Source organism: Stenella coeruleoalba (assembly GCF_951394435.1).
Source record: "Stenella coeruleoalba genome assembly, chromosome: 10".
Classification (NCBI taxonomy): domain Eukaryota; kingdom Metazoa; phylum Chordata; class Mammalia; order Artiodactyla; family Delphinidae; genus Stenella; species Stenella coeruleoalba.
Window position 1 is genome coordinate 67,445,890 of NC_137156.1, and position 14,587 is coordinate 67,460,476.

Consider the following 14,587-nt stretch of genomic DNA (forward strand, 5'->3'; position numbering starts at 1 on the left):
TCCTCTGCTTGGAACACTCTTCTCCCAGATACCCATGTGGCTCCCACTCGCCCCTCCTTCCAGGTTTTGCTCAAATGTTTTAGTGAGGCTCACTCTGACCTGCCTCCTCTAGTTAAACCCTCCCCCAAATTCATCCTGTCCCTTCTCCATGGCATCTGTCACCTTCCAACATAACATATCCTCTGTCTATATCACCTCCCCAGACTGTTGTCTGCCTGTCCCATCAGTGCCTGGCACATGGCAGATGCTCATGAGTGTGGAGAGAATGAATGAATGGCAGGTTGTGGTGAGTGCCTGTGGAGGGAACAAATGTGCCCACAGTGGGGGAGGCACTGACTGGAAGAGGATGAACTGAGTGGGAGCCTCAGGTAGGACCAAATCCATGGGCTGTCCCACAGCCATGCGTCCCCCTCGCACTGACCTGCGGGCCACCCTTGCCCTGGCATTTGATTTGTTCTACGTTCACAATCATAAAATACAGGAAATATGATCCCATTTTAGAGTCCTTTTTTTTTAAACTTTTATTTAATTTTATTTATTTATGTTTGGCTGCATTGGGTCTTTGTTGCTGTGTGCGGGGCCTACTCTTCATTGCAGTGCATGGGCTTCTCATTGCGGTGGCTTCTCTTGTTGCGGAGCAGGGGCTCTAGGAGTGCAGGCTTCAGTAGTTGTGGCACGCGGACTCAGTAGTTGTGGCTTATGGGCCCTAGAGCGCAGGCTCAGTAGTTGTGGCGCACGGGCTTAGCTGCTCCGCAGCATGTGGGATCTTCCCAGACCAGGGATCGAACCCGTGTCCCCTGCATTGGCAGGCGGATTCTTAACCACTGTGCCATCAGGGAAGCCCTATGATCCCATTGTAAAGGTTAGAAAACTGAGGGACAAAATTGACTCATGGTCACATATGGGGCTCCAGCTCCTCCCCTCCTCGACCCCCGTACCCTGGACCATGCTTTCTAGCAAGCAGCAGGCGGACGGCGCAGTGAGGCCACCAAAGCCCACGGCTCTGGGTCCCTCTAGACGGCCCCGTGATGTCCCCACCCTTCTCCATTTTAGAGTCATGGCCTCCTCCATACGCCACCGGTCTGGAAACCACCTGTGAAATATATTTCCCCCAGCGCTGGCTCGGGAACCATGTAAATCACTCGGCTTAATGTCCTCTGGGATTGTTCCCCACCACCCCTCCCCAGCCACTCTGTGCCGGTGAATGTGGGGCTGCAGGGCATCAGGCAGGTGGGGCCCCAGTCATGGGCTGTGGGCAGCCCAAGGTACCCCAGGTGCTAGGAGGCACTGTGCAGGGGTGCAGCAGCCTCAGGGAGCACGTCAGCAGGAGAGGGATGGGGCCTGACTGGAGCTTCGGGAACTGGGGCTGGATCCATGTAGGCAAGCCTCTCCCCCACCCCACCCCTGCCCCTTATCCTTGTCCCCCTGTCAGCGGCTTACTCTCAGAGGAAGATGGGTCCTGATGCTCTCCCCGGGCCCCCACAGCCCTGACCAGGGGAGGCCCAAGGCCTTAGGAAGAGCTGGGGACCCTGAGAGGGCCTGTCAGAATTCAGTCTGGAGTAGGGGCTGTGTCTCATCACCACTTGGATGCTGCCTAGAGCACCAGTCATGTGTGGTTATTATTTATTTGGCCTCACTTCCATTTCTTCCTTGCTGACGATCTCTCCCATGGACTGTGAGCTCCCCGAGAGCAGCCCTGGCACACAGCTAAGGTTTGGAGAGGAGACTCAGGCGGGGCAGGGGCCGTCAGGAGGCGGGTCCTGAAACATGGGAGGGCCATGGAGCAATCAGCAGTGTGGATGAGGCATAAGCAAGTGTCAACACAGAGGGGCAGTTGGGAAGGAGTAGGGCAGCCGGCTGAGGAAGCCTGGCGATCTCCCTGGAACAGGCTGCAGACTCTGGCCACTGGCCACATGTACAGGCATCTATGAACAGCTGCCCCCCAACAGGTACAATGGCCAGAATACTCCCCAGAACCAGTACACTGGTCCCCACCCCCTTTCTCTGGAAGCCTCAGTTCTCCTTGCTGGCAGAGCAGCGCAGGGGGAGGGGTCCTATGTTCACCTTCCTATCCTCTATGGCCTTGGCTTTCCACCTTGGCTCACCTGAGTGGCTCTGGAAATATCCTGATGCCCAGGCCCTGCCCCACAAAATTAAATAACACAGCCCATGGGGCCCTGGACCCCACCTTCATCTCTCTCCCCCGAGCAGCCCTTGGAGGCAGCCTCTTGGCTGGGGCATCCCTTGTAAGAGAGCCGCAGGAAGGTGTGTGGGGTGGCCTTTGTTCTGTCGCACCAGCAAAGCCAGGGCCGTGTGGGACCCTGTCCCAGAACATGTAAAAGCTGTTCCAGCTTTCAGAGACGTAACCAGCTTGGCCTGTACACACCTGTGCTGACTCTCTGTTCAGCAAACATTTTTTTAGCACTTGGTGTGCGCTAACCTAGAGCTCAAGCCAAGCACAGGTGGTCGTGACCCCTGCCCACCCTCCAGGCACACAGTCTGGAAGGGGAGGCAGCAGGTCTACTGCAACACAAGAATAGGAGTGACTTCAGGGGGCCTAGGAAGCCCCTGTCCCACATAGGGAAGTCAGGGGAGGCTTCAGGGAACAGTGACTCCCAGTCAAGCACTAAGGGACAGGCAGAGGTCAGCCAGACCGTAGGCAGGGTCCTGCTTGGGACTGGCAGGGCCCTTTGCAGCCCACCCAACCTCTCCCCTGCTTACTCAACTCTCAGTTCATAATAGGTGCTTGTTAAGCCCCCATGGACGGAGATGGCTGCTGCCCCGGTGCTGCCGGTCCTGAGGGCAGAGATCCCCTCCTGTGCCCACCACCATGCCTATCAGAAGCAGCCCCCTTGGCCATGGTCTCCATAGCACCAGCTTACAGGGCAGGACAGAGATGGCAGCTATGCACATGGGGTGACAGAGGAGCATCGTCATCAGCTGCAGAAGAATCCATCACTCTAGAGGGTCCTGGGTATGATGAAGACACTGAGGCTGGAGGAGGAGAGCAGGTGGCTTGCCCAGACTCCCACAGTAAGCTGGAGACGGGCCAGGGCTAGAGTGGAGTAGTAAGAAATTGAGACAAGAAGGGTAGAGGGACAGATGTGATGGAAGAATATAGGAGGGTTGGGTACCCTGAGGGTCCTGCGGTCAGGAGCTTCTCTGGAGAAGGTGAGCTGCAGAAGGGCTATGTACAGCAGTGGCTGAATGCTCAAACCCAAGCACTGGGGTGTGAATCCTGCCTTCACCACTCACCATCTGTGTGATTTCAGCATCACTTAGCCCTGCTGAACCTCAATTTTTCTTATCTGTGAAATGGGAATAAAAATGGACTGATCTCATTGGACAGCATATGTGAAATATAGCACCCGAGGCTCAGATCACAGTGATTGATGATGTAGTTAAAATTACTTCCTTTACAAATGTTTCCTTGAACATGGACACTCTCCCTTTCCTTTCCCTCCCACCTTCTTCCTCTTGTCAGGCCTCTTGTCTGACCCTGAAGCACATCCTGCCTCCTCATTCTCCATCACTCCCCCTCTTCTCGCTAACAAAACCCAAGTCTGCAAGAATCTCTCCCACCTCCAGTCCCAAGGTGACCCCATCCTTAGCTCAAGGGTAAATCCTCATTAGCCTGAGCCAATCACAATGCACCTTCCTGATTGCCAGTGATTGGTTTAGAGTAGACATGTGACCCAGTGCTAGCCAATGAGGTGTGAGGGGAAATTGGCTAGGGGCTTCTGGGTGAGGTTTCCTAGCCTCCTTTTAAGAGGAACCCAGAGGAAACATCTCCTCTTTTACTCCTAATGTCTGGTACATATGATGCCTGGAGCTGTGGCAGCCATCTTGTTGCCATGAAGGACGTCAGTCAAGGACAGACAGCCACACCAAAAGTAAGGCCAGCCAGGCAGAGTGCAGGTGAAGGCTTGGTCCTCAATGACAGCCTATACGTACCCACCTCTGAGCTCCCTGCCAGAGGGCCTAACCATGATGAAAAAAATTAATGTGCTGGGATTTCCAAGGGGTGCACAGAAGCAGCCTCTTTTCCTTGCAGCCATTCCTTGGACTCAGTTTTTGAAGGATCAGTAGTCAGCTCAATGCCTACTCCTGGAAAGGCCTCTACGAACTGGGCACAGAGCTGGGGGAGAGGCACAGGGTGATAGGAGAGGCCCACAAGGGGTAGGGAGCCAGAGGAGGGCAATGATCTAGAGGGCTTCTTGGCCCAGTACTCAGGCTGAGCAGGCCAGCCTGGTATAGGGAAACAGCCAGAAGGTGGAGAGGTCAGAGCTCCTACCAGGACTTGCAAGTGGCTTGGCCTGGCTGGAGTCTAGTCACAGAGCTAGTGGCCAGAGACCAGAGCCAGCCCAGGAGGGCCGTCAAATGCCAGGTGAGAAGTGGGGCTCTGCCCATGGCAGGCTTCTGGGGTGCAAGGTCATAGCTTGCCCTCAATGAGAGATACTGCAGCATGCCTGGCAGGTCCGGGAAAGGAAGGGAAGACGCCTAGGTTCTCACCATGCCCACCTTAGCCTCAGCTCACAGGGAGAAAGGAGAAACGTCCGTCTGTGAGAGCCCTCAGTGCAGAGGCCTGTTCTGCCAGCTCATTTCTCTTTTCTAATAAATGAAGTTGTGGGGGCAGGGCTGAGGTGGGTTGTTTTGTTGTTTGTTTGTTGGAACCGGCAGCAGCACCAGGCCTGACCTTTAAGGCTTCAAATGTAGCATTTCAGGCAGCGCCAGAGGGAGGAGAACATAGGCTGAGCAGAGAAGTTATCAAGGCTAAAATGCCACGTCAGCCATGTCAGGCTGGAAACTCGCAGCAGAGCAGGGGCCTCTACCCATCTGAGGAACATTCCAACCCATTCGTGTCCACCCGGCGACAAAGCTGTCCTTTCCATGGGTACCCTGAAAGCCTCACTGACTCTAAAACGGCAAAGGGCACCAAGGTCTGCCCCAAAGAAACACCAGAAGCTGGGGGCCCACACCACAGGCACCTTGCTCTGCAGGGTTTGCCAAAGGAGGCCTCAAATCACTCCCGCATCTCATGGCAAAAATGTTTTTATTTAAGATAATCAGTTGTACATCATAGTGCAAAGACGGCTGAACGGGGAGCATCCTTTGAGCAGCCTGTACTGAGCCCTGGGTGGGGGACTGGGCCCTGCCCGCAGAATGTATGTAGCCAGCAGAAATGTGGGGCCTGAAGGCTCCTTCCCGCCACTCAAGACATCAATTTCCCTGTCTGTACAATGGAGGTATCTAGGTCCCCAGGGGCTTCTGTGGCTGGGATATTCCTTCCCAAATCAGGGACCCAGGCAAGGCCCATTATTGCCCAAGGAGATGGTCGCACTCGGGCTCCCTGCCCCCATAGGGACTCTCACAAGCCCTGTAGGTGCCCAAGCCCTTTGCAGAAGTCCCCTCCCGAGATACCTAGGATGCTGGGCCATCCTAACACTGACAACACACAGGCCCTGAGAATGCCGGGAAAGCTCTCAGACATCAGAACCCATCAGCTCAGGGCCCACAGAGCCAAGGGCCAGCACCCAGCACAGGGCACTCAGACAGCCTTGTTTATGAAGACCCAGTAGGCAAAAATTCATCCTTGAAAGGAAGAGCTTTGCTGGAGGCATCCCAAATAGAGGAACATGAGGGCATCATCAAGCTGAAGCTTTTATACCCAAATTATGCCTGCAGCTGACTGTACAAATGTCTCGCTAGGAGCAAGAACCCCAAACCTACAGCAGATGCTTCAAGGGATGCCAGTCTCCCACCCTTGAGTGTGCAAGTGAGAAGCACACACTCCAAGAGAGAAAAACTGCCAGGCCAAGGTCACACAGCAAGGGTTTCCAGATTCCACATCGGAAGGGCTGTTAGCAAAGATGCTTTGTTTCACAAAGGACTCACCAAGCTTCGCAGAGTCCCAAGTCCTCTGGCATATCTAAATACCATTCTATTTGCAAAAATTTGAATTACAAGGATGCAGCCTCTGTGTGTTTCCCTTGCAGACAGTCATCGAGCCAGTTGGTAGATGATCAAACTTCCCAGCTGAGCCTTAACTCAGGCTGTTCTTGACATAAAAGTTTGTGAAACACTGGTCCTAACAAACAGGTGGCTTTATTTCCCACTGCCAACATTTGCCCAGCTGAGCCCTGGCATTAACTTCAAAGGGGGGCTCAGAAGGTGAGCACTGGGAGCGCATTCTGGGTGCAGAGATAAACCGTACATATGCCCACACATACATATGCACACCCACGCACAAGCACACACCCACATTCGCATTCATAGGCACACACACATGCACATACCAACACTTGTGTATACACATGCGCAGGCATGTACACACAACCTGCACATATACATGAAGCACACTCACACACACAGGCACACACACTTACATGCACTCACATAAGCACATCTTCATATACAAATGGACACTCACAAGTGTGCACACAACGTGAACATATCCAACACATGTGCACAAACACATATAAGAGCACAGACATATAGACACTTCCACACACAAGCTTACATGTGCACACAGGCCAAGGCAAGGACCAAGCACAGGAGGAAGGACCCAGAAACCACAATGGAGTCTCAGGATCCTGTAGGGCCTGGCTGGGTGGCAGGCGCTATGGGCAATGGGACAGGTGCCTGGCACTCAGAGTACGGGCCCAGCTGGACTGAGAACCCTCATAGATCCAGTCAGAATCCACACGCCCTTGTCATTCATCCCTCATGACCTTTCACACCCCAACCCAGCGAGGCAGTGTGATCAAGGGAACCCTGTTTTACAGATGAGGCCCCAAGACCCAGAGAGGCTGAGGAAGTTCCCAAGGTCACACAGCTGGTGAGAGGTGTGGCAGAGTCTCAGTGTGTGTCAACAGGGGACTCATTCAGAAAGGTTTGTCCAGCAGGGAAGGAAGGCACCAAGGCGGGAACAAGGGGCCCAGGGTCTAAGGGAAGCGGGAAAGAGGGGCAGAGGGGGTGACTTCTCCCCCTTTTTACCCACTCCTTTTCCCCTTTGTTTAATGAGTCACTTCCAAGGTAGGGAGAGATGCTTAATAATCAGCAGGAAAGACTTCCCGTGCCCCTCCCTCTCTGCTAAACAATTAGGCTGATCAGAGCTCAAAGTGGGTCACTCTGAGAAGCAGCTTTGAGACACCCAAGGTGTGTCCAGAGGCCAGTATGGGAGGTGCAGGCTCCTCACACTGGGGGAGATGGGGCTCAGCTGGGCTAGGGTCAGGTCTCACCTCACAGCTAGAGCAAAGTGTGGAGAGGAGCAGGAAGACCTTGGACCTGTCTTCTTAGGCGACTGCAATGTCAGAGTCACAAGGTAATGGAAGAGAGGAAACTGAGGCCCAGAGAGTAGAGGAGACTGTCCAAGGTCACCACCATGCAAGCTATCAGCTGAAAGGACTGGGTTGGGACTGCCTTTGACAGAGGCCCTCCAGAGCCAGGCCAACCCAAGGTGGGGACGCTCAGGTCTCCCATGTGAAGATTTCCCACCATGTAATCCCAGCTAGACAGGGTTTTCTGCTCTGTAAGGCCAGATCCCTCACAGGCTCAGTCATCAGAACCAGCAGTGGCCAGGGGTCCAGCAGGCTGGACTAGCCCCGGAAGGAGGGGGCCCAGGTGAGGTGGGAGGGGAACTAGGTGGTCCATGAGCAGGACCAGGGCCAGGGACACCAAACCAACGGCCTGAGTCCCACAGTGGCAGGGCAGGGCTTGGCTGAGTGCTGCCCCAGCTCCTGCCTATGTGGACCTAAGTGACAGCATCCCTGAGTCCCTTGCAAGCCCCACATGGGCATATCAATCCGCATGGTCACTTGCACCGCCAACTCCCCCGCAACTCTTAGCCACAGGCAGCTCAGAAGGCTCTTCAGGTTATACAGGACAAGAGAGGAAGTGAAAGGAAAAAAAGCAGAAACCACACATACACCTCTCTCTGGGAATACGAATATTGATTCTGTAGCTCCTTGTTTAGACAGTAGGCACCAGGAAAAAAACAACAACCTGACACTAAGAGAAGCTCCCCAGTTGGCTGAAGGGATGCAGCCAGGGGTGGGAAAGCCCCCCACACTTGCCTTTAGAGCACCCTAGGCCTTGGTCTCCCTCCCCAGGCCTGAGGCCCTGAGCCCTCACGTAAGGACAGAGGTCACTTGTTCCCGAGGCAGATATTGAATCTGGAAGCCAGCGAGGTTGGAACTGGGTGGGGGGAGGAAAAGAGACCACGCCCCACCCAGAGACAGCACCACCCTCCATGGCAGGGCACACGCCACATGCCGGCCTGCTTTGACTCCCAAACCCCCAGCTGCCCCCGTATAGTTTCCTAGCAAATAGAACCCTGGTTCCCCAGCCCCCCAGACCGCTCTTGTCCACACAACATGAAAACCCCAGCACCTATAAGGTCCAAGCCCTCTGAAATCCCCTCGGGCTTGAAAAACCTGCCATGGGACTAGAGCACCCGGCCTCAGGTTTCCATGAACAGCCTCCACCCCCACGCCCCTGGCCTCTCTCTCTGGAATCCTACTGGAATCTGGAGGGGGGGATGGCATCTCAGAGTCTCAAGATGAAGTCCCTCTTGCCCACCCCTGCACGGCAGGCATGCCCGGCACATGACTCGAAGCCTCTGAAAGGGGGAAAACCTGGACTGGGGGGCTCCATGATCGCCTGTGTACACGTGGGAGGGGGGTGGAGGTAGGCACAGGGCCTATGAGCACCGGGCTGGTAGGGTGGCCATGGGCCAAGAAAGGCCTCCTCAGGGTTGCCTGAGACCCAGAAGAAGGCAAAGGGACAGAGCAGGAAAGGTTACATTTGGGAGCCTAGGCGTCCCTCACATGTCTTAAGCCTCTTCATTTTCTTCCAAACACCCAGGCTTTGAGTTCCTACCCCAACTTCTTGGTCCCCTACCCAGATGTGCCCAGCCCCCTGGCAGGACAGCTAAGTGTCTGACAGATTAGTCCTCTCCCTGCCCTGCCCCTGGTAGCTGTGGGGCTTTGGGCAGGTCCCTTCATCTTTCTGAGTCTCAGTCTCCCCATCTGTGGGATGGGCATGACCATGGGGTCTGAGGGCGTAATGTGGACAAGGGGCCTGGCCTGAGCTCAGTGAGGGGAGGTCACCATTAGCCTGGTGACATCCCCCACCATAGTCAAGCTCGGCTTCAGGGAATTGGGGAGGGAGGTGGCCCAGTGCTCGTCCTCACGGAGCCGATATCCCTGCGGGTGGGTACAGCCTGAGCTAGTGGCACAACCCAGAGGCCTCTGGAAGGTGTGGGTATGAGACCCTGAAGGAAGGATCTAAACCCCTGAGAAAAGCACGCAGTGATGAGGGGACAGCGTAAGCAAAGCAGAGGGATAGGAAGGCGCTCAGTCCATGGGAGGAATGTGAAGAGATTGGTGGATGGGGGCCCATCAGGCTGTAGCATCAGGGGTTGTTAATGTTATCGATAGCTGCCATGACTCCCACCCATGGAACCCTCCCTGCTCACCTGAGGTGACACCCTCTCCCACTAATTCTCACCACCAGCCTCTTAAGCAGATTCTATTATCTTATTTGGGGAAACAGAGGCAAGGTCATCCCAATGGGGAGGGTCAGCTCTGGAGACCAAAGCTTGAGCCTGCAGGGCCCACACCTGACACCCACCATGTCCCCAAACTGCCTCCTCCCAGGAGCTGGCAGGGACAACCTGCACACAGGCATAGGGGAGAAGGAGGCACTGAGGGCAGAAGTGCTCACTCCACTTGTGAGTCAGTCTCTCCCCGGAGACACCAGTGTGACAAAGAATCTGGAGGGAGACTCACCCGCACACTATGAGGGGGCTCGTCTTAAAACAGGCTACTCCCTTCTCAGGGGCTAGCTTGACATAGTTGGCCCAGTAAAGGTGGGTCCTGCAGGGGGAAAGCAGACAAGGGTCCGCCAGCCCCCATCCTCAACGCTAGGAGAGATGTGAGCCAGTTGTAGCAGCAGCCGGCCGTAAAGCCTCAGCCTCCTCCTCCTTCCTGCAAAAGCTGTTGGCAGGTTGTTGGGGAAATGGGGGACCCAGATGCGTGATGTTGCCTCCCTCTAACACGGAGAGCTACAGGGAGGTGAAGACGTGGGCTTGGAGGCCCAGACAGACACACGTCACCCACCATTAACCATAGCTATAGTGACGCATGCCCTGTCGTGGACACTCAGGAAAAGGCGCACGTACTCTGGCTGTCATTAATCTGCTGGGGGCCCAGACCCCTCGGGCTCCTTTCTGCTCCCCACCCACCCACCTACCCACTCCCAGAGGAAGGGAGGTACTGGCCAGCACCATCACTGGGGAAGAGTGGGGCTAAGAGGGTGCAGCTACCCAGGCACCTCAGCAGGACCCCACAGAGGGGACAGAGAAACCCAGGAATGCTGGAGAACAGGGGACAGAGGTGCAATAGAGATGACAGAAGAGGTGGGCAGGGCAGAGTGGACACAGAGAGATGAGACGGATGGGCAAGGAAGTGGGGGGAGGGGGATGGGAGAAGAGATGAGAGACCAAAGAAGGGGGCAGGGAGGGGGAAGGCAACTGACAGAATTGGAAAAGGCGACTGACAGAAAAGGAAAAGGCACAAGGAGAGGCAAAGCAGTGAGGGCTGCCCCTCAGCCAGCAGCAAACAGGGAACAGGAGGAAGCAGGTAAAACGGAGAGTGTGTGCTCTGACTCCGTCTCCCCCTACCTCACCCCAGACACATGAGTGCACATATGCACACACATGCGCCTGTGCACACGTGGCCTTCCCTTGTTTGAAAACCTGATCCAGGTCCAGGTGGGGTGAGAGGGCACAGCCCCCAAACCAAAGGTCTGTCCTCCCTCCAGCAGTAACTCCTCTGCCCTCCTCCATCCACCTGGAGGAGGTGGCAAAGGGTCTGCTTTGCCTGCTGGGCAGACAGCCATGTTGCCAAAGCGATTACAGAAATAACGGCCACCGGACCCTAAACCCACACTTGCTTAAAACCCAGCAGCTTGCAAAGCTGGGCCCTGTCGCACTGCCAGACACTAAGGAGGACATGACTTTCCCATCAAGGGCCCTCTCCACTAAGGGGTCGTCACCCTAGTGCCGTGAAGCTGAGGGTCCCACTGCCCACCTCAGAAAGCCACCTGTACCTGTATCAAAGTCCCTTCCTAGCCTGGCCATGCTAACCCAGGAGAGTTCAGGGAGGCCACTGGCCCCGAACAGCCCCAGGGCAGCAGCCTCAGCCTTTCAGGTCAGCTCAACAGAAGTCCCAACTCCAACTAAGCATGGTCATGCAGGGGAACGTGGGGGAGGGACCCCCCACTCAATTCCTCCCCCTTCCTGCCTCCAAGGATCAATGGGCGTTTGCATCCGCGGGACCAGGGCAGCTGAAGGGCGCTGGCTGTCGCCGCCAGCCCTGCGTGTTGTCGCACCGTTAGTCACCTCCCCCTGGACCCTCGGAGCTGTACAGCCCCCACCCCACCCCCACTCTCATTCTCTAATTATGGTTTTCAAGATGTGTCCCAAACCCTGAAATTAGTTCCAACTATACCGACAAGAGAAGAGCGTCCAGCTGAAAATGTGCCACTGCCATCACACCCGCCTCCCCATCTTCTGGCTGGGGACAGAGGGACAGGTGTCCTCTCTGGTCAGGGTGTCACAAATGTAACATGCAGGCTCGGCAGCCATCTGACCCACCGCAGGTTACAAGGAGAGGGAGCAAGGTGGGAAGAGGTGAAAAGAGACGTCTACTTAAACCTTCACTCAAGGAGCTACGAAACGGCAAGAGGAAAAAATAACTGTGTCTTGACTTTGAGGGAAAAAGAATAACAAAAAATAATGCTTTTGCTCTTTTTAAACACTGTGGCTTAAGTCCATTTTCATCACAGCAAATGAAAGACAATAATGCACCCACAAGCCTTGAACTTCCACAGGATTCTCTTCCCCCTGGGCACACCCCACATACACACACGAAAAATCCAGACAGCTGACAGAGGACACGTCCGTGTAGCACCTGTAATTTGCCTACTGATCACCCGCCTGAGCACAGCCAGGCTGTTTGAGGAGAGAGATGACAAGACGGAGAGAGACTCAGGCAGTGCCTTTCCTGAGTTTGATTTTTCCTCATCTGGGAGAACCTACAAGCTGGAGTAGGCAGAACCAGGGGCCCCTACCCTTGGGCAGAACTGGTCTAATGACGCAGAGCCAGCCTTTCCCTTTCCATGAGGACAGACCCTTCCTCTTGGCCACTAGCAGCCCGGCTACTCATTTCCCAAAACCCCTGTGTGGTCACTGGTGCAGGAGTCCAGGGACAGGTGGCTCCTCAGAGCGACAGACAAATAACAGACAGCAAGGTGGTCACCGTGCCCCAAAGCCACAGGGGTGTCTGGGCACTGACATAAGGCTGGGTCATGGTGCCCATAGAAACAGCTGCTGTCCTAAAGGCCACATGCACTGAATACCCATTTGCAGCCCCAGATGCATCTGGCCAAGCTCACCCAGAGGAGGAAGCCCGAGTTTCCAGGCTCCTGGGGAGGGAGAGAAGGCTCAGAAGGACCACGGAGAACCAGCAGAAGCTGGCAGGGCCAAGAGATGCTATTACCCTGTTGGCAGGGGCAGGCGGGGGTCCTCCCTGCCATTCACCTTCTGCCTCCACCCCGGCACCTTCACCTCCCAATTGGGCTCTCCAGGGGACCCTTCCCCCAGGTTTAGTGGCGGGGGCAAGAACAGGGGACACTGACCTCTTCTGTGGCACTGGCCAAACAGTAAGGTGCTCGCATCCTCTGCTTCCAGCCCTCCCCCTCGAAGGAAAAGGCCAATGAAAACAAGTGTGGAGGTGCCCCCCACCTCTGGATCTAAAGCGCCAGGTTCCTACCCGGGAGGAGACATGAGGCAGACGCTGGGCTCTGACTCCGCCGGGCAGAGGTCGTTGGCCGCCCCCTCACCCAACCCCAGTTTTCCCTCTCAACCCGACAGCGGCAAGGAAATCAGCTGGAAAGCTCGGACCCCCCAGAGATCTCGCTCTGTGCGGTTTGGGGGATGGGAAGGAGAAGGGGCACCGCGGGGAAGTTTCGCGACGCAGCCAGAAGCGCCGGGACCCCGGCTGCCCGCCCTCTGGGCTTGGGGCCGCCGCCCCCGGTCGCGGCGGGCGGCGGGACCCAGCGCCCCGGCCCGGGCGCGGGCTGGGGGACGGAGGGGGGCTCTGGGCTCGGCCGGGGTCCCGCGGCCGGCCGAGGCCACTTACGTGTGCTGCTGAGGAAAGCTGTAGGCAGAGGCGCCGGGGGCGGCGAGCAGCGGGAGCAGCAGCAGCGGCGGCAGTAGCAGCGACAGCGGGCGCGGGGGCCGAGCCGCCGGCCGCCGGGCGCTGAGGCCGGGCCGCGAGCCGCGGCCGGGCCAGCTGAGCGCGGTCCGCGCCGGGCCGGGCAGAGAGGCGCCGCAGGTCCGAGCCGGCACCGCCATGTTTCCATTCAAGATGCGGCGCCGCGGGGAGGGGTGGGGGCGGCGGCGGCGGGTTGGGGGGGCGCGGGCGGCAGGCGGCAATCGCCTCTCCTCCTCCGCCGCCTTCTTCGCGCGGGGCCTCCGGGGCTGCCCGAGCCGCAGCACCTCTGCGGGCTTCGTGCTCGATCTCTCCGCCGCGCTAGCTCGAAGCGCTCTGAGCGCCGGGTCCCGGACTAGCGCTCAAATAGCGGCCGCCGCCAACCTGACGGCGCCGCCCTCCCCGCTCCCTCCCTCCCTCCCCAATTCCCCGGCCGGTCCGCCCCCGCGCGCCCCCGCCGCGGCCACGCGCCCGCCGCGGCCTGCGCGCCCCTCGCGCCTCCCTGAGCCGGCCCTGCTGGCCCGCGTGGCCGAACCGAGCCGGGGCACGCGCGTCTTGAGCCCCAGCCAAGTCCGAATTTCCAATGTGCGCCCTGCCCCACGCCTCAGACTGCCAAGAGTCCCCGGCAGGCGCATAATGACCCTGCTGGGGGCTCGACCTTCAACAGGCTTAAGGCCTGGAGTCACAGGTTCGATGGTAGAATGGCAGGCTTCAGCAGAGACCACTGTAGAGGGCAACGGAGCTGAACTCATACCACCAGGGGCTCCAGCTACCTTCAAGAGCCCTCTCTGGGGGAACTTGGGTCCCAAGGCTCTGACAGAAAGAAAAAGCCTGGGTGGGAACAGGTCCAGTTGCACAGTTGTGAGGGGCTGGGAATGGATGCAGCGCTCCGCAACCACTCATTTCACTTCCCTGGGCTAAGCGGGCACTGTGTGCAGACCAGCCCCAGCCCCCGAGGCTTGCACAGCCTCTATTTAAACTCCTCCAGTGCCAGTAAGCTCACCCCTGCACAATCCAATCCCTTCTGTCCTGGAGGCTCCTGGCTCTCCCTTGCTGCCGGGAGAAGGCTGGGCTGGTGTCAGTTCTGACTCTGCGGCTTGTGGGCCTCTCAGAGTCTCAGTCTCCTCCCTTGTGAATGCTTGTGTGGGTGCCCACCCCCATTTCCAGGATAAAGTGAGAATGGAAGTGAGTTGCTTGGTAAATTGAAACACTCATGGTTGGGGGAGAGTATCCCTGAGATTCCGCTGAAGTTGCCCTGGGGCCCTGCTCTGCGCCTGGCACAGATAAGATGGGAGAATGCTTCCTACCAG

At 57.0% G+C, this 14,587-nt stretch overlaps 1 protein-coding gene across 4 annotated transcripts in view; it reads right to left on the bottom strand.

Annotated features, from left to right (window-relative positions):
* The window catches only part of CACNA2D2 (calcium voltage-gated channel auxiliary subunit alpha2delta 2), a 137,398-nt gene extending 123,771 nt beyond the window's left edge, over positions 1 to 13,627 (bottom strand). For all 4 annotated transcript variants that reach the window (XM_079934607.1, XM_079934605.1, XM_079934606.1 and 1 more), the window contains exon 1: positions 13,206 to 13,627. In XM_079934607.1, coding sequence (XP_079790733.1) covers positions 13,206 to 13,420 — 215 coding nt within the window. In that variant the 5' untranslated portion in view covers positions 13,421 to 13,627. The remainder of the gene's footprint in view (positions 1 to 13,205) is intronic.
* Positions 13,628 to 14,587: the final 960 nt, after the last annotated feature.